We start from the raw sequence: 18893 nt of genomic DNA on the forward strand, positions 1-18893 counted from the left end.
TTTCACAAATACACATTTTTGTAGTTTACACAGAGACGATAACAGTATCATTTTCAAAAAATGTGCACTTTGAATCCCGCTTTCAAAAATGTGCTTTTTCAGGTCCCCAAAATGCCGATGTCATGTAAATGAATGGCAAAACACATAAAAAGATTTCAGTTTTTAGTTGAAAATGTGTCACGTAAACAGCCCCTCACTCACACTAAAGGGCAACTCTCAATTAAAAGGCATTTAAAGGAAATGTAAAGAGTCAAACTCTTGAGAGCTTTACATCAATTTCATTTAACCCAGAAAAATGCTTGGAAAAACTGCCATTATAAAGGTTGGAATTAACCACATGACTTTTGCCTCGTTTGTTGTCTGGATTAGTTTAACTGCCAAAAGTCAGAGCTATTATACCAATTTTCCTCAATTAAACTGCTAAGTGCACAATATCTAGTTAAATTTGATAGTTGAAGTTTAATTTGAACAAACTTCAAACCATAAATACAGTTTCAGTATGAAATCTTTCTTTGTGTTTGCTAAAAGGGAAAACAACACGATAATGCTGGAATCTGTAGTAAAGGCACTAATGTAAACAATTGGGTGGCTGTGGAAATTATTGAAAGAAAAATCAGTAACTCGACTTCCTGTTGCCTAAACGGCCAGTGCAAAATTCAAGTTTTCATATAAAACAAATAATCAAATCAAATTGCACTATTACAACTAATGTCAGCTGGTAAACAGCAAGAGAGACAATAAGAAGAGCACAATCTAACATATATCTTAGTAACAAATAGATCAATCACACATCAAACAGTTATAATTGGCAGTTCAACAAAATTGTTTTGCATTTGAACACAAAATTATACACAATATAGTATTTTATGAACAAAATTATACAGTTTCCAGGAAGACTGCACTTTTTCATTAAAAATTCTAAATGTTTAAAAAACAAATTCATGAAATGCAAAGCCATGCAATTCATATTTCTATTAATTGTTTAAAAATCCAACAGTTTAACTTTTTGTTCATTTAATTTTCTTTTGTTCAGGCACTTTGATAGTGTTCATATCTTTGATGTCTGAGTCTTTTACCTTGTGTTGTTTTGAATTTTGTTCATTAAATGTCAACTGTCATTCCCAGATCAGGAGAATCTTCAAACTGGATTTTAAAATCTGCTTCTGCTTCTTCAAACACAATCACCTGTTGAAGAATAATAAAAGAACAACAGATCTTTTAGACTTTGTGTTTATTTGTTGAATGGAAACTAACTGACATATGCCAGGGCATGTTCTTAAGAACTTCCGCAATAATATAAGCCAGCTGGAAAACTTCCTGGGAAATGTCATTTTTTGGTGTGTCGGTATCTTCAGTGTCCTCCTGAGGTAGCTTTAACAGCATCAATAGTGTAATGCTTAGTTTATAATCATAATATAGTCACTTAAATAGTCAGGTCTAGCATTAATTTAGTTATTCAAACGTAAGACGACATGAAAAAAAGACGAGTCTCAGTGTTCCTCCTCAGCAAAATTCAATTCAACCATCAGTTTTCACACTTTTGTGTGAAAAAAAAGCATCAACACACTGTAAAGATTTATTGTGCTCTTTACTTAGATTCATTGAATAAAATGTGAGTTTTCACAAGTGTGCCAAAATTATTGAGCTTGCGCTGCACTGACTGACAGCTTCAGTGATTATGAATGGAGGGAGAAGGGCGCTGCTCGCTTTCTGTGTAATTCATTGGCAAGAAAAGTTATTGTTTTTAATGAGATTTTCAGAGTACTTCATACTTCACATTGACAAAATTTATTTTTAAACCTAGTGATTTTATAATGTTTAATATTTATTCAAAAGCGAAACTGAGTGAAAAACTATTACAGGAAATGGCTAATATGAGCCAATAAATGCTCCTCTGCCGCCATCTGCTGGCTATAGTTGTAATTAATGTCTTTTTTCATTTTTAAATAAAAGTGTTTTCTATCAAATGTTGGATTTCCTACATCTTGAAACATTCGGTTTTATAAATGGGGACAATCTCAGAAGGATGAACAAATAATATTTTTGGTTATCACATTAAAAATAACATTTGAAGTGCTGAAAAAATGTTGTGTGTGTGTGTCTAATTACAGAGAGCGCGTTTCTTATTCAAATGTTCCTATTAGCTTTGTCTTTATTGCAGTCAATATAACTGGTTTATTAGGCAGGTGTGATAACTGCATTGAAATATAAATACAACATTAAAAAGTCATGGTTTTGGTGATTTTGTGTCGATGTACAGCGAGTACAGAAGGACAGCTAACAGTTCACCAGAAATGCCCAAGCTGGCGTAACAAAACCCAGGAACTAACAGTGCATATGTTCAATTCCAGCACTCAAATTCCAAACATTCTATTCAAGATTCTAAATAATTTTACATGGATTCAGCACTGATATTTGCAGTAATTCTTCAGACACAACCCAAAAACTTCTTAGGAGCCAAAGAACTCATCATTTATATAAACTGACTTGGTTAATTCCACTGTTGAGGAAGGGTCCTGGTAGAAACAGAGCTTGCTGTGGTCCAGCATCCCAGTACCGTCCAATGTTTTGCCCATTAACGAAGACTACACCCTTACTCCAACTCTGCATGGGGATACAATAATCAATTCATTATTTTTGACCATATTTGAGTGTTCAAATCTTGTCCAGATTCATCAAACTCACTGGCAGCTTCATGAAAGTGTCACTGGGATATCCATTCACGAATAACCTGCCCTGGAAAAAGCCTGGGAAGCTTGGTTTGTTAGTGATGGACTTCCAAGGTGCCCTGTACAAGCTGAAATAAAAGCACTTAAGTTTTTTCTGCAAATCTTTTATGGCCTGTCACATCATGTGAGATTTTACTCACCTGTCAATAAAGCCAGAAGTCATATCCAGGCTATATATTGTGAAGTCTGTAAGTGGTGTATGATTTAATAAAATGTCCCCAACAATCCCTGAAAACAGATTTTGGTTCTGATGGTGATGGTCATAATGTGTTTGAGAGGCTGTGACATGTTAAAACACAACATACTGATGGTCAAAAACTTAAAGACATGATATTGTACCTTTGCGCTGGTCATCCATGTCTTTACCGTAATGCACACGGCCACAGTTCTCCACCAGCAGACTCAGAGTGCGTTTACCCTATAGAAAACCAGTTAGTTTAGTTAGTCAGGTCATTTATTTGATTAAAAATACTGTAAAACAGTAATATTGAGTTGAGATGCAGATAATATTAACTTTTATTTTATTATTATATTTAATAAATATTAAAAATATATACTAGGGTGTGGAAATGGCTAATAAGCAAATAAGTGCCAAAAGCGCTTGAATTCACAGCAGATTTAGTAACATTGCTGTGAAATCTTGTGAAAATTCGTTGAAAGAAAGAAAGAAAGAAAGAAAGAAAGAAAGTTCATACTGACCCCAAACTTTTGAATGTTTTTTTTTTTATTTGTTTATATACACACTCACCGGCCACGTTATTAGATACACCTTGCTAGTACTGGGTTGAACCCCCTTTTCCCTTCAGAACTGCCTTAATTCTTCATGGCATAGATTCAACAAGGTGCTGGAAACATTCCTCAGAGATTCTGGTCCATAATTACATGGTAGCACACACAGTTGCTGCAGATTTGTCAGCTGCACATCCATGATCCGAATCTCCCATTCCACCACATCCCAAAGCTGCTCTATTGGACTGAGATCTAGTGACTGTGGAGGCCATTTGAGTATATTGGTTGTAATGAGTAGTTATTTGAGTTACTCTTGCTTTTCTATCAGCTCTAACCAGTCTGGCCATTCTCCTCTGACCTCTGGCATCAACAAGGCATTTTCGCCCAAGGAACTGCAGCTTACTGGATATTTTCTCTTTTTTGGACCATTCTCTGCAAACACTAGAGATGGTTGTGCGTGGAAATCCCAGTAGATCGTCAGTTTCTGAAATACTCAGAACAGCCCGTCTGACACCAACAACCATGCCATGTTCAAAGTCACTTAAATCACCTTTCTTCTCTATTTTGATGCTCAGTTTGAACATCAGCAGATCATCTTGACCATGTCTACATACCTAAATGCATTGAGTTGCTGCCATGGGATTGGCTGATTAGATATTTGTGTGAAAAAGCAGTTGAACCTGCTCAGTTGTACCTAATAAAGTGGCCGGTGTGTGTGTGTGTGTGTGTGTGTGTGTGTGTGTGTATATATATATATATATATATATATACACACACACACACACTCACCGGCCACTTTATCAGGGAATACCGTTTCCATGAAAGGGTGCACAAGGTCTGCAACAATGCTTAGGTAGGTGGTACGTGTCAAAGTAACATCCACATGGATGGCAGGACCCAAGGTTTCCCAGCAGAACATTGCCCAAAGCATCACACTGCCTCCGCTGGATTGCCTTCTTCCCATAGTGCATCCTGGTGCCATCTGTTCCCCACTTAAGCGATGCACACGCACCTGGCCATCCATGTGATGTAAAAGAAAACATGATTCATCAGATCAGGCCACCTTCTTCCATTGCTCCGTGGTCCAGTTCTGACGCTCACGTGCCCACTGTTGGCGCTTTCGGCAGTGGACAGGGGTCAGCATGGGCACCTTGACTGGTCAGCTGCTATGCAGCCCCATACGCAAGGTGTATTCTGACACCTTTCTATCAGAACCAGCATTAACTTCTTGAGCAATTTGAGCTACAGTAGATCGTCTGTTGGATTGGACCACACGGGCCAGCCTTCGCTTCCCACGTGCATCAATGAGCCTCGGCCACCCATGACCCTGTCGCCGGTTCACCACTGTTCTTTCCTTGGAGCACTTTTAATAGATACTGACCACTGCAGACCGGGAACACCCCACAAGAGCTGCAGTTTTGGAGATGCTCTGACCCAGTCGTCTAGCCATCACAATCTGGCCCTTGTCAAACTCGCTCAAATCCTTACGCTTGCCCATTTTTCCTGCTTCTAACACATAAACTTTGAGGACAAAATGTTCACTTGCTGCTTAATATATCCCACCCACTAACAGGTGCCATGATGAAGAGATAATCAGTGTTATTCACTTCACCTGTCATTGGTCATAATGTTATGCCTGATCAGTGTATATTACTAATTATGATACAATTAAGATAAGATAGAAAATGGAAAAAATGTAAATTATTAATAGAATTATAAGACAATATTTTTAAAAGAGCAACTCGGTATTACCAGTACAAAAAAGAGATATAAAGATTAAAAAAATAAAATAAAATCATACCTTTCCATCAGGAACAGCTAATTCTAAATTCCTGTGGTGAAAAATGCCAATGAAAGTTTGGTTCACAAAAACCTAGGAAAAAAAATCCTGATTAAAATGGAATTAGAGCAGATGCATATTCATGTGCAACATCACAGCTTAACGGTTTATCAGCACTAACCAGCGCTCTGTCTTGGATGTTACTTCCTGATTTTAAAGAGCCTCCTCTGGTGATGGTGGTCTCATAGAGGGTGTACCCATACGCCTGGCCATTACCGTTATTCACAGGCAGATTCTCCATATTAACAGGGAACTGTGATCTGAAAGGCTTGAGTGGGGAAAAAAAGCTGGATTTTGACATTCATTTCTCAGTTATTGTTTTTCCATTGTAAAGTAGATTTCTTACCTCGTGTGTGTATGGCAGAGCATCCCACAGTGAGAGGTGCTGAAACAAAATTGCCGTCTCATATTCTTCTTTCCAGTGGAGGCCAGGCATCTCAGGGAGGATTTCATCTGAAGAGAACCACAGAAACTGAGCACATGAGCACATAGCTCAGAACATGTGAGCATGTTATTATTAAAATAAAATGCTGTAACTTTCTCCTCTGAAATAATAAAAAGGCCTGATGGGCAGGGGGAAAATAATATTAACCAGTAATATTTTAACATACTTTCCATGATCCTAATGGATAAAATCAAGACTTCCCCTTAAAATGCCCCTATTATGCATTTTTGGATATTACCTTTCATGTAGTGTGTAATATAGCTGTTTGTGAATAATTATGTAGGTTTGTAACAAATTTGCATAATATGCTTTTCATTGGCTGCCAGCGAACAACATCTTCGACCCGCCCTCAAACACTGTAGTTGTAGCTGAGGCCTGGAAGAGTTTGGCTTGTGTTGTCGACATGTTGAGAGCACGCTGTTTTCTGTTCTGCGAAAGCAAATCCACTTTGCATGCACTTCCAAAGGATGAGTCAAATTTATACGGTAAAACTGACACCATTGTTGCTGAGGAAGTGCTGAGGAAGCTGAAATTCAGATTTGGTAATGGTTGTTTCATTTCCAACATGTGCTGTTAGCAGTAGACTAATCACAGCAGCCTGGGCCATCTGACCAATCAGAGCAAAGTAGGCTCTCTGAAAGGAGGGGTTTAGAGAGACCAAATCCTTTATCAAACCTTTTCAGACACTGTGAGAAAAGATGATGTGTAGCCAAGTCCATGGTTAACACTGTCTGCGGGTTGAAGCGACCCCAAATAACATCATATTTAGCCCCTGGAATGCGAATTTTACCAGGGGAACCCCGGCAAAAAACACGGATTTCCCCCCCGGAGCGCGATTGGGCTAGTTTTGAGTAGCAATTGGGTGAGTTTTGTTGTGAAAACCTGGCAACCCTCTGTGCAATGTATATTATTAGAAAATAAATGTTTTTTTGTTCTTGGATGCTGTAATCCTATTGTAGGAGAGCTTTAAAATAGCATTATAGGGGCACTTCAATTATTTTGCACTGAATATTCTGTTTTACTCATAAACATGTCACATTGTAAATGTGTCACCAATTCATGTGGAATTTAATTGAGCAGGAGCAGAGGAAGGGATTACAAACTGTTAAAATTGCTGAGGAGATCTCTGAGAAGATGGTATTTTGGTGTGTAATCTCCAGCTTCCGACAGAGGAGCATCGTAATCTAAAAGAAAGAAAGAAAGAAAGGCTTGAGTTATGCACGTTCAAATACAAACGTGGCTGCGTCCGAAATCGTATACGCTCTTGAGGTACTTATTTTGAATAATTACTTCAAAAAGTATGTATAGTATGAATGAGTGTAGTATGAATGTAATCCGGACATACTGCATTCGCCATATTGTCATTATCATGTGACCTAACAGCGTCAGGTGAGTCACTTCAATGCCATTCACAAATCCACTCCTGTGGCCTCATGGGATAGTAAAGTGTCCATCGTATGCACATTTCAGAATCTCGCTCGAAGTAGTAGGTCATCCGGGTACTTTTTGCCTACTCTTTTATGAGTACTGTGTTTTTCACCTACTATATAATAGGGAAGTATGCGATTTCAGATACAGCCTTTGTTCTGCTACTTTTTCAGTCCTACCTGAAATGCAGGACTACATGAATTGTACTCTAGGTTTGTAAGCTCCACACGCTGGCCATATTGTTAAGTAAATCATCAGTTCACCAAAAATGAAAATTCGGTCATTATTTACTCACCCTCATGTCGTTCCAAACCTGTATAACATTCTTTCTTCTGTGAAACATAAAAAGAAGCTATTTTGAGAAATGTCTTGAGTTATTTTTGTCTAAAGTATACAATGGAAGTCAATGGGCTCCAGCGTTCTTCAAAAGTCATACTGGATTGAAACAAGATGAGGGTAAGCAAATGATTTTTTTGGGTGAACTATCCCTTTAAAGTTGATATAATTTTGATGTTAAATACTTTCTCCTATCCTAGTTTCAAGATGACAGTAACACAAACCATAGCTTGTGACCAGAGATTTGTAGGACGGGTTGGCCAGCGCTCCATTCATAAAGCCAAAGTTTGTCCCTCCGTAGAACATGTACAGATTGATGGACATTCCTCGTCTCAGTACCTCTCTTACCACGGCAATCAGGTCTGTGATTAGAAAGAAATTTCACATCAGTGCTTTGGCCCTTCATATTCCTCATGGTAAATGACAATTTGAGTTTACAAAAGACCCCCAGGGCTTTTAAAATAAATAAACAACATTTTTTTATTAAAAATATTAAAATATAATTTATTATTAGTCTATTTCTATGTTTCAGATTTATTTTAAAAGCTTGTGCCATATGATAACATCTTACCCTCTGCAGGAAAACTATGGTGTAATCCGCCCCATCCATCACACCTCCCCGTCCAGAGCTCCATCACCAGCACAGGACTGTTGGGCTTCACGCACAAAAGTCATTTCAAATATTTCTTCTAACACTTACATCTACAAAAAAGACACTGAAATATCTACCTGAACTGTTGCCAGATATTTGATGTCATCATGATTCATTTTCTGTAGATTTAGAGTTCTTAAAGCTGTGATGGAGGAAAGAATGTTTGCATTTTGCAGCCTTGGTGAGCATTGAGACTTTTTTTAAGAAAACATAAAAAAATCTTACTGACCACAAACTGCAAAAATAATCTTTGCATGTACAGTTCAGTTGCTGTGTTCTGTTTGTACCTCCATTGACTCCACCATATTTTAGACCCTCGTGGTCGTCTGATGTTAGGAGAACTTCACTGATGCCCCTTTCTTGTAGAGCCTGATAGAAATTATATTAAAAAATCTGCCAGTCTGTAAACTTTAATAAGCATCAAGGAAAAGTGTGAAATGTTGACTCATACCTCTTTGATAAATGGCATGTAGTTTGCATCTCTTGCATGTGATCCATATTTGTTCTCCACTTGAACGGCAATGATAGGCCCACCTTTCTTGAACTGACAACATATAAACCAACATCAAAGATTACTTAGAGTACGTTTTTGAGTACTTTTTGTGTTTCAAAAAGTATCCTACCTGGAAAGGCACCACTTTGGGAATGAGCTTGTCGAAGTACACGTTTACAGCCGTTATGAATCCTGGGTAAGTGGTTCTTAGCATCATCTCACTATCACGTAAAAGCCAGCTGTAGAGGGAAGTGGGAAGTTTGTTTGGGGTGTAAGAAAATGGTACCAAATTTCACTTTCAGTGTGAAGACTCAGAATACTTATCTGTGGCTCTGTCAGACATCTGTGGCAGGAACAACATACTTTAGGTTTAGTTTCATTAATGCCTCACTTAAGGTTAGTTCTTTCATTCCCCTCATGACACACATTACCAAAAAATGTGGCACATTATGTCAGTTTGATCAAATGCTGCCTTTGCTTGGTGCCTCACAACTTTAATCTATTTTTTTCTGGAATTTGCAGAATACGACTTAAAAGTTATGCCACAGTAGAGCTGTTTTTGTTCTGTTCGACAGCAGAAATTACCTGGGCAAGCCTCCAAGGTCAAGGTCAGAGCCTATGTATGGTCCTGGCCGTAAAATTACCCAGAGTCCCACCTCTGCAGCCAAGTGAAGGAAAGCTCTGTGAATTGGATGGGCAAAAAAAAAAGAAAAAAGTATGATTATAGTATGACTATTAAAAAATAGTATGAATAGCTAAAATAAATAAGAACAGTTATTTTTTTTAGAAATTAATTATTGTCATTTAAATAATTAAAGCATTTAACAAATATTTAAATAATATTAAAATTTTAAAATAAATAAAATAAAATAAAAATAAATAAATAAAAATAACAATAAATAAAAAATGAATACTTGAAAGTTGGAAAGTGGTAAAGAGGCATGGTTAATTATTTTGAAATTAATTATTGTCATTTTAAAAATTAAAGCATTTAACAAATATTTAAATAATATTAAAATTTAAAAATAAAATAAAAATAAATAAATAAAAATAACAATAAATAAAAAATGAATAGTTGAAAGTTGGAAAGTGGTAATGAGGCATGGTTAATTATTTTGAAATTAATTATTGTCATTTTAAAAATGAAAGCATTTAACAAATATTTAAATAATATTAAAATTTTAAAATAAATAAAATAAAATAAATATAAATAAATAAAAATAACAATAAATAAAAAATAAATACTTGAAAGTTAGAAAATGGTAATGAGGCATGGTTAATTATTTTGAAATTAATTATTGTCATTTTAAAAATGAAAGCATTTAACAAATATTTAAATAATATTAAAATTTAAAAATAAAATAAAAATAAATAAATAAAAATAACAATAAATAAAAAATAAATACTTGAAAGTTGGAAAATGGTAATGAGGCATGGTTAATTATTTTGAAATTAATTATTGTCATTTTAAAAATTAAAGCATTTAACAAATATTTAAATAATATTAAAATTTAAAAATAAAATAAAAATAAATAAATAAAAATAACAATAAATAAAAAATAAATACTTGAAAGTTGGAAAATGGTAATGAGGCATGCTTAATTATTTTAAAATGAATTATTGTCATTTTAAAAATTAAAGCATTTAACAAATATTTAAATAATATTTAAAATTTTAAATAAATAAAATAAAAATAAATAAAAATAACAATAAATAAAAAATTAATACTTGAAAGTTGGAAAGTGGTAAAGAGGCACGGTTAATTATTTTGAAATTAATTATTGTAATTTAAAAAATTAAAGCATTTAACAAATATTTAAATAATATTTAAAATTTTAAATAAATAAAATAAAAATAAATAAATAAAAATAAATAACAATAAATAAAAAATGAATACTTGAAAGTTGGAAAGTGGTAAAGAGGCACGGTTAATTATTTTGAAATTAATTATTGTCATTTTAAAAATTAAAGCATTTAACAAAAATATTAAAATAAATAAATACAAATAATAATAAATAGAAAAAAAAATACTTGAAAGTTGGAAAATAGTAAAGAAGCACAGTTAATTATTTAGAAATGAATTATTGTCATTTAATAATTAAAGCATTTAACAAAACATTTTCTGTAACCACTTGATCACATGGCCTGAATTTCTATCATGCCATTTACAGCTTTACAAGGCCCTGATTTTAAAAGGTCTCTAAATTTTGCAGTGTTATTGGTCTCATCCTTTAGCTGAGGGCTGTGTTGTTATGGAAGAGCTTGGATCTACTTTAATGATGTATTCCCAGTGGTGTGCAGATAATGATACGAACCAGGAAGAAACAAGAAAGAGAACAAATTCCCTCCTGACACCAGCAGACCGACAGCACTGTCAGAGGACCGGCAACAGGAGCTCTCTGAGATGTTTGTCTAAATAAGTGAAAGTCTAACGAGGCATTAAATAGAGGCGAGATCTTTCCAGGATCAAAATATACAGATCACATATAGTGCTAGTGGGAATTAGGAAAAGGGAGAAGGAGGAATTCTTACTCTACATCAAGGCCTCCGTGGAAGCGTAATTCTCCTTTCTCTGGCTGATGGAGAGACCATGGCACATCACTGCAAGATAAACCCAGTCTGATTATTGCACACCACTCAATATCATAGACTGTGATTGCCCATTTCAAACCTACACAGTGAGAGTGTTGAGACCACAGGCTTTCATTTTCACCATTCGATCCTTCCAGTAGGCTCTGGGCAGGCGGAAGTAGTGTAAAGAGCCTCCCAGAATACGGAACGGCTCTCCTCCAAGAGTGAACTGGGAAGAGTTTACTCCCAGACCCAATGATCGATTTATCCTTATCTTCCCTGTCGGACCTCTGGACACACAACAAGGGAAACACATGGAGAAAATAAAACATAAAAAAAAAAAAAAAAAGAAGGAATTTAACAATTTAATTTAACAAACAAATAAACAAATAAATATTCAAAGTTGGAATTCATAAAGAAGCTAATTATTTAGAAATTAATTATTGCCATTTTAATAATGAAAGCATTTAACATTACATACATACATAAACAAATAAATAAATAAATGTTGGAATTCGTAAAGAAGCACAGTAACAAAGAAAAGTTAAAAACTAAATGTTCCCATACACTTCTACATGTTTTCCCATTTATGAAAATAATTACTACCCCGCTTATGCTTCATGAAAATGACTAGTGAATTACGCATTCAGCCTAATTTTTATGCATTCATTCTGTGCAACTGCATGCAAACGATTTTTAAGTATAAAATATTAAACATTAAAGAGTTTTTAACCGAAGATAAGTTCAAATTTTGTCTTACCTGAAGTGTCGGTATATTATAAAGCACGCGAGACTCAATAACAGAATTACAAATCGCCTCCTGTGATTGTTTCTTATACTGAAAACAGCCATGCTTTTCTGATTTCAGAGCTATGATAATGCTAAAATAAAGTCCCCGCCAGGGAGTGACATTTATGCAGCAAGTTTCTTGGAAACAAACAGAACGCGTCGCTTGGGTATCTACGCTGTAGTTCCAGTCTAAAAACTACAAATCCCGTCATGGGTCAGATCGCACCGCGCATGCGCAGCAGCACTGGCCTGATGCTGTTTTGTTGAGAGCTTGAGAAAAGAGAGTGAAACTTCAAGGCTTCAGGTGAAGAGAAGATTTTAGCCTAAATAGGCACATGAGGTACGATGTGCTAAATTGATACGTATATATGTTTTCTATAATAATATGTGTCCGGTAATAGTCTGATAATGTTGATTTTTTTTCTGTAGTTAGCTGTTCAGCTAATGATCTAATGGCTAATGCTGCTGGTTTTGTTGTTTACTAGAAATCTGGTCCATCAAACTGCTTCGTGACAGTGTTTTCTGATAATCGAAATTATAACAATCTGATTTGACCTGGAATATCAAGCGGTCTTTTAGAGATATTGAATGTTTTTTTTTAATTTAGTTGTGATCAAAATATCTTACAAAACATGTTTGTTAGTTAGTATATATGTGTGACCCTTGATCTTGGTCAGGTAGAGTTCTATTAGGGGATGTTTTCAACATAAATGTCATGTCATGTGATGTCATTTCAGATGTGGACTATTAAAATTGAGGAAACTTTTTTTATTATTTTATTGCTTTCTTTTAGTTTGTTTTTCCACTGTGTTTTCAAAGCTGCTGGATCAAATTGTTATATCAAATGGTTTTACACAAAATTAAAGCATGAAAATGATATGAAGCCACAGCAATAAAGAGTTCTTTTTCTCTGTACAGTTTGCAGACGTGTCCTCCTCCTGTCATGAGATCTTGCCTGGCCCCTGGCTGCTTCTCCTGCAGTTGATGACTCTGCAGCCGGTGTGGAGATGACGGACAGTGTCAGAGCGTTTCTCCGCAATGTTGCGACGGTCAGCACCTAATTTTATATCAAATAAATGTCATGATTTAATGTCTCATGTCTCACATCTACATCATAAGTTTGTATTTGGTTTTTCTTTACATTCAGATCAGCAGGGTTCTGCCCAACAAAACAGAACAAAACGTACAACTTTCCATTCCAAATATAGTAAAATAAATAATTGATGTATATTTAGAAACAGAAAAATGAGAAAAGATTTAATAAGTTTAATAAATAATTATAAATATTCATTATTGAGTATATATTTATATATAATTCTATTCATCAAGGTATCCTGAAAAAATAATCACTGCTTCCACAACATTGATAATAGTCAAAAACGTTTCTTGAGCAGTAAATCAGCATTTTAGAATGATTTCTGAAGGATCATGTGACACAGTAATGATGCTGAAAATTCAACTTTGCCATCACAGGAATAAATGACATTTTAAAATATGTTAAAATAGAAAACAGTTATTTAAAATTGTAATAATACTTCACAATAATACGGTTTTCACTTTATTATTAATCAAATAACACAATTCGACACAAGTGGGTCATTCACACAAGTGGGCTTTAATCTAAGTATCAATCTTTTTGTTTCATTTCAGGGGATCAAAGACTCCATCCTGGGCATTGGAACCATCTCCAAGCTCGATGCTCGGATTCAGCAGAAGAGGGAGGAGCAGAGGAGGCGCAGGACATGCGGGGCCCTGGCGATGAGACGGGCTCAGAGTGAGGAACGAAAACAGGACAGGTAAATGTGCCATTTCTACACTAAAGGCCCAAGTATACTTCATTTTCCACGTTCCACTCCATCTCGCTCACAATCATGTCCGCAAAGCTTTCAAAGTACACTCAACCACTGATAAGCGCGGATAGAAGGATTCGACACATGCGCAGTACAATTGCTTTTTTTATACTCTACCAGACGTCACAGGTCAGCACTGAGCTGTGTCATTTACAGGACATTCGCTCGGAAGGATAGAAGAGAAAAGTAGTGTATATGCCATTGCATGCAAAGTTTAGAACAAGAACTAAAACAAAGGCTGTGTCCGAAATCGCTTCCCTATACCCTCATTCACTATTCCTTACATTAGTCCCCTAATATACAGTAGTCAACATTTGAAGTGGATCAAAACCTTTCATCAAATTGTCCTAAAACCTTCTTCTTAGGACAACTTAGTTCTTAGGACAACTTTTATTAACTTTTTGATCCACTTCAAATGTTGACTACTATAGTTCACTTGAGGGAGTGAATGAAATTCAGACACTGAGTGCACTGGAAGAGCTGCCACTTTTGAATATTTTGTGCTTGCTGATTAATATGGATGGATGATTTAGTTATGGCCGCCATCTTCTGGTCAGACGCGGGAATTCTTTCGATGCGCTACTCATTATTGAGTGTACATCCGTTATTGCTGTGCATTGTGGGATTGAATGAGCACACTCAATAATGTCCACTCTGCTTTCGGACACCACTACAAATGACTGTCCCCTCAAGTAGTGCCCTATTTAAGGGTATAGGGGGCAATTTTGGACACAGCCAAAAATTATGGAGAATAATATGCTGCTTTGTTTGCTGTTTTGTATTGCTCTTTACACACTCTTCTTCGACTACTGCACAGTACATATGCAGTAGTACTGTGCATATTGCCACCTAGTGGACTCTTCTGTCTTAACATTCACCTTGCGCATGTTGCTGTTGTACAGGGACCCTCCTTTTGACGAAAATGATGTCACGCGGAACGTGGACATCCGAAGTATACTTTGGGTTTAACACTAGAGGTCCTGATAAAATGTTTCTTCACTTTTTCCTTTAACAGTGAACCAAAACTAGCAAGTCGAATTTTTCAGTGCTGTGCCTGGAATGGAGGTGTATTTTGGGTACGTTTCTCTGTCTCTAATTGGTCAGCTATGTTTTGATCTGTGTGTGTTATACTATTATGCTAAAAAAATCAAATTTCATTTATCTCACAGCTAAGTCTGTTCCTGTTTTATCGAGTGTTTATCCCACTGCTGCAGTCCATCACTGCTAGAATCATAGGTACGTGTCTCTTAAAGAAGTTTCATGCCATAATACTCCAGATATGTCTTTGTTTTTATGCTTCTCCTACTGATCTGTTTTCAGGTGACCCTTCTCTGCATGGTAATGTGTGGTCCTGGCTGGAGTTCATTCTGACATCTGTATTCAGTGCTCTCTGGGTTCTGCCTCTGTTTGTGCTTAGCAAGATAGTCAATGCCATTTGGTTCCAGGTGAGTAAAAAGTGATTATAAATGCACTATAAACATTATAAACGAGTCCATGCTGAATTTAAGTATTAATTTCTTTAAAAAAAATCTTACTGACCTAAAAAAATTGAACTGTGTATTCAGATAGATGGATAGATAGATAGTAACACAGAATCAATATATGTCTGCTTTATAGTATTTGAAATGCAGAGTTGTGAGTTTTGTTATGTTTTGGTTTTGTTGGGCAGGACATTGCTGATCTGGCGTTTGAAGTGTCTGGACGTAAAGCTCAGCCTTTTCCCAGCGTCAGCAAGATCATTGCAGACATGCTCTTCAATCTGTTGCTCCAGGCCCTCTTCCTCATACAGGTAGAAGATCGCTGAAATCAGTGATGTGATTCACTCAACTTGTCCATTTTTCTCTCTTTGCCTTTTTCAAACACGCTTCCTGCGCTTGTTGTTTTTTTTTTAGGGATGGATTGTGAGTCTCTTCCCCATTGATGCTATTGGTCAGCTGGTCAGTCTCCTGCACATGTCTCTGCTCTACTCGCTTTACTGCTTTGAATATCGCTGGTTTAATCACGGTAAGCTCTTGCTCATCTAATCAATGTTACATCAGATCAAATTTCTGTCTAAAGTTTTCCTGATTGAAAAGATTTTTTTATCTCTTCTGAAGGGATTGAAATGCACCAACGGCTGTCAAACATCGAGAGAAACTGGCCGTATTATTTTGGCTTTGGTTTGCCCATGGCACTACTGACTGCACTGCCCTCTTCATACATCATAAGGTACAATCAGAGTCCATTTCAACTCATTCTGACCATCTTTTGGTCTGATTGTGATTTAAAGGTATAGTTCACCCTAAAATAAAAATTTTGTCATCTTTTACTCACCCTCAAGTTGTTCCAAACCTGTATGAGTTTCTTTCTTCTGTTGAACACAAAAGAAGATATTTTGAAGAATGTTGGTAACCAGCCATTGACTTCCATGGTATTTTTTTTTTTCCTACTATGGAAGTCAATGGCTGCCGTCAACTGTCTGGTTAGAAAGAAACTCATACAGGTTTGGAACAACTTGAGGGTGAGTAAAAGATGACAGAATTTTCATTTTTCTGTGAACTATCCCTTTAATACTAACTCTACTGTTGGGGTCCTCAATGCTGTATGATTTATCTTTAAATATCTATAGTTTTTATTTTATTTTACTTCACTTTACAACCACTCCATATTGGTATTCTACGGGGTCGTTTACACAACACTGACTGTTTTCAACTAAAAACTGAAAACTTTTTATGCGTTTTGTTCATTCATTTACACGACAACAGCGTTTTGGGGGCCTGAAAACGGGTTTCAAAGCCCAAGTTTTTGAAAAACGATGACGTAACGCGCATGCGTATTACATGTTCAGTCTACAGGCGCATAGTTTTTCTTTACAAAGTGACATCGCCAACTACTGGCCTGTCAGCATAATACAGTGTTTTTAATCGTTTTCGCAAATCCTTGTGAACGGGGATCGTTTTGACAACGTTGTCGTCTGTACGCAAAAAACACAAAGGAAAAACTTTACCGCTTTTAGTACATTGTTGTCGTGTAAACGTACCCTACGTGACATAAATGTCGAAAAAAAAATTTCATCCCTAGTGTTTTCCTCGGCATGTTCAGTATTGTAGCATCATGGATAATGTATAGTTTCTGTGCCACTACTGAATCTTGCACTCTTTCCTACAGCGGCTGTTTGTTCTCCATTCTCTTCCCGCTTTTCATCATCAGCGCTAACGAAGCAAAGACCCCAGTCAAGCTGTAGTAAGTATTTTCTTGTTTTTCATATTATTTACGAAATAAGCAGCAATTTTAATGTTCTACATCATTGTTTTTTCCAATGTCGCAGCCACTTCCAGCTCCGCCTCTTTTCCCTGGTCGTCCTCATCAGTAACAAACTGTTCCACAAGACGGTGCACCTGCAGAGCTCCCTCACGACCTCCACGTCCGCAGAGAAGCTGCCCTCACCTCATGTGTCCCCGACACGCCAGCGACCTTCACCCCCACAGTGACCTCTTTCAGGATTCCTAACTCTGTTCGGTTTGAGAGAATCGGGCGGATAGGAAAACGATTTGATTTGCGTCCTCTGAATTTGAAAGCGTGTGTTGATGTTCTTCTGAGGGATGAATCAGATGGGTTAGTATTGTGAATGGCCGGTGTTCGGGACTGGATACACACAAGGTCATGATTCTCTGTGTGACTTTTTTTTTTTTGTTGGACTATTTTTGTACCCATTATGTGCCATTTGGGTGATTTGTAGAGACAGCACAAAGACCTCAGCATGCACATTTTCTGTGAACTGGCCCTCCCTTATCTTTTAGGCCCTGTAGTTTCTATCTCAACTCATTTTATCTATTTATGGCCTTCTTTTTAATTTTATGTAATGACTTTTTCTGCCTTGTGAGGCCCAGACAAATGACAATGTATTTATCAGTTAACACTAAGCTCTATGACATGCTTTAGATAATAAAAGGGCCCCAACTCCCCCCAATGGTTTATTTTTCTGCACTGAAAACTGAACTAGACCGAAAAATGATCAAATTGAAAGGCTTCTTTATGCAAGGGATGTTTCTTGACCTAAAATGCTATCTTCTAGACTTTTTAAAGCTCTTTAATGACTAGGCGTCTTCTTAAAGGAATAGTTCAGCCAAAAAATGAAAATTCTGTCATCATTTATTCACCCTCATGTTTCTTTCATCTGTGGAACACAAAAATAGAGCTTTTGCTGAATGTTCCTGCTGCTCAAGTCACTTTATACATTTGTTGTATGAAAAAGAGCAGTTCAAACATTTTGTGTTCCACAGAACAACATGAAGGTAAATAAATGATGACAGAATTTTATGTTTTTTGGTTAAATATTCTATTAATGTAAAACTCAAAAGGGAGCTGCTTTTTTATTTGGTTTCTTTTATAATGCATTTTTATTTTCGGAATACCATGTCAACATGATCCAGTGTCATCTGTAATGGTTCTGGGATGATTTTCAACAGTATGCACAAGTTTTATTCCTCTGCTGCTGTCAGGTGACACTGCCAAACTGTGTGACATGTCTGAAACTGTTCTTTAAATGATCACAGATCCAGTATCTGATGAAAGCTGGCATGTCAAGTGGATGTCTACTGTGGTGTATGTTCCTTGAATTGAGTACCTGGAACATGTTTTCAAACATTTGAAACTGAAGCACATATTAAAGGCCTGTTTTGATGTCATTGTGTCCGTGTGGGGTGTTTTAAAAAGGGTTGTAATTATCGTCAGGAGTCCATAGTGTTACACCTACAGACAGATATTTGTGAGTGACATTTTGTAAAAGTATTACATTTATTTCAATAAATTTGGTCTGTATACAGTACTTGTAGAGTGGACTTGTTATTTTACATTCATGCATTTGGCAGATGCTCCCATCCAAAGCGACTTACTTGAGAATTGAACCCATGACCTTTGCTTTACTGTTTGAATTACAGTATGTTTTTTTTGTTTTTCTCTGTCACAAAACATCAGACGACTCAAGTTGCAGGACAAAGCAGAACACTAAATAAACACTTTGCTTTAGAAGTATACAAAGCTTCATGAAAG

At 36.2% G+C, this 18893-nt stretch overlaps 2 protein-coding genes across 2 annotated transcripts; one reads left to right on the forward strand and one right to left on the reverse strand.

The window, feature by feature from the left end:
* Nucleotides 1-630: 630 nt before the first annotated feature.
* On the reverse strand, nt 631-12159 carry LOC127520476 (beta-galactosidase-1-like protein 2). Its single transcript, XM_051908604.1, has 19 exons — nt 11984-12159; nt 11328-11513; nt 11185-11253; nt 9238-9333; nt 8783-8891; nt 8611-8703; nt 8447-8528; nt 8237-8301; nt 8079-8163; nt 7732-7869; nt 6847-6927; nt 5645-5751; nt 5420-5566; nt 5260-5331; nt 3069-3147; nt 2870-2957; nt 2686-2797; nt 2488-2604; nt 631-1185 (listed from the first exon to the last, which is right to left on the reverse strand). The coding sequence occupies exons 1-19, from the start codon at nt 12073-12075 to the stop codon at nt 1102-1104; spliced, it is 1902 nt and encodes a 633-aa protein (XP_051764564.1). The 5' UTR covers nt 12076-12159; the 3' UTR covers nt 631-1101.
* A 35-nt stretch (nt 12160-12194) lies between these two features.
* Nucleotides 12195-18669, forward strand: ei24 (EI24 autophagy associated transmembrane protein). Its single transcript, XM_051908605.1, has 11 exons — nt 12195-12352; nt 12931-13061; nt 13663-13808; nt 14878-14938; nt 15032-15098; nt 15183-15307; nt 15532-15651; nt 15755-15866; nt 15959-16070; nt 17010-17084; nt 17170-18669. The coding sequence occupies exons 2-11, from the start codon at nt 13020-13022 to the stop codon at nt 17330-17332; spliced, it is 1023 nt and encodes a 340-aa protein (XP_051764565.1). The 5' UTR covers nt 12195-12352; nt 12931-13019; the 3' UTR covers nt 17333-18669.
* Nucleotides 18670-18893: the final 224 nt, after the last annotated feature.

Source organism: Ctenopharyngodon idella, chromosome 10 (assembly GCF_019924925.1).
Source record: "Ctenopharyngodon idella isolate HZGC_01 chromosome 10, HZGC01, whole genome shotgun sequence".
NCBI lineage: Eukaryota > Metazoa > Chordata > Actinopteri > Cypriniformes > Xenocyprididae > Ctenopharyngodon > Ctenopharyngodon idella.

What these genes read in the sequence shown, in the direction of transcription:
- LOC127520476 (XM_051908604.1), bottom strand. Translation starts at nt 12,075, where the DNA reads ATGGCTGTTTTCAGTATAAGAAACAATCACAGGAGGCGATTTGTAATT. An exon ending in ATCTCTGGTCACAAGCTATG is followed by an intron (nt 6,928 to 7,731) that starts GTTTGTGTTACT and finishes TCTTTCTTTTAG; the next exon opens with ATTACGATGCTCCTCTGTCG. An exon ending in CATGGATGACCAGCGCAAAG is followed by an intron (nt 2,958 to 3,068) that starts GTACAATATCAT and finishes ATCTGTTTTCAG; the next exon opens with GGATTGTTGGGGACATTTTA.
- ei24 (XM_051908605.1), top strand. Translation starts at nt 13,020, where the DNA reads ATGACGGACAGTGTCAGAGCGTTTCTCCGCAATGTTGCGACG. An exon ending in CATCACTGCTAGAATCATAG is followed by an intron (nt 15,099 to 15,182) that starts GTACGTGTCTCT and finishes ATCTGTTTTCAG; the next exon opens with GTGACCCTTCTCTGCATGGT. An exon ending in TCAATGCCATTTGGTTCCAG is followed by an intron (nt 15,308 to 15,531) that starts GTGAGTAAAAAG and finishes TTTGTTGGGCAG; the next exon opens with GACATTGCTGATCTGGCGTT.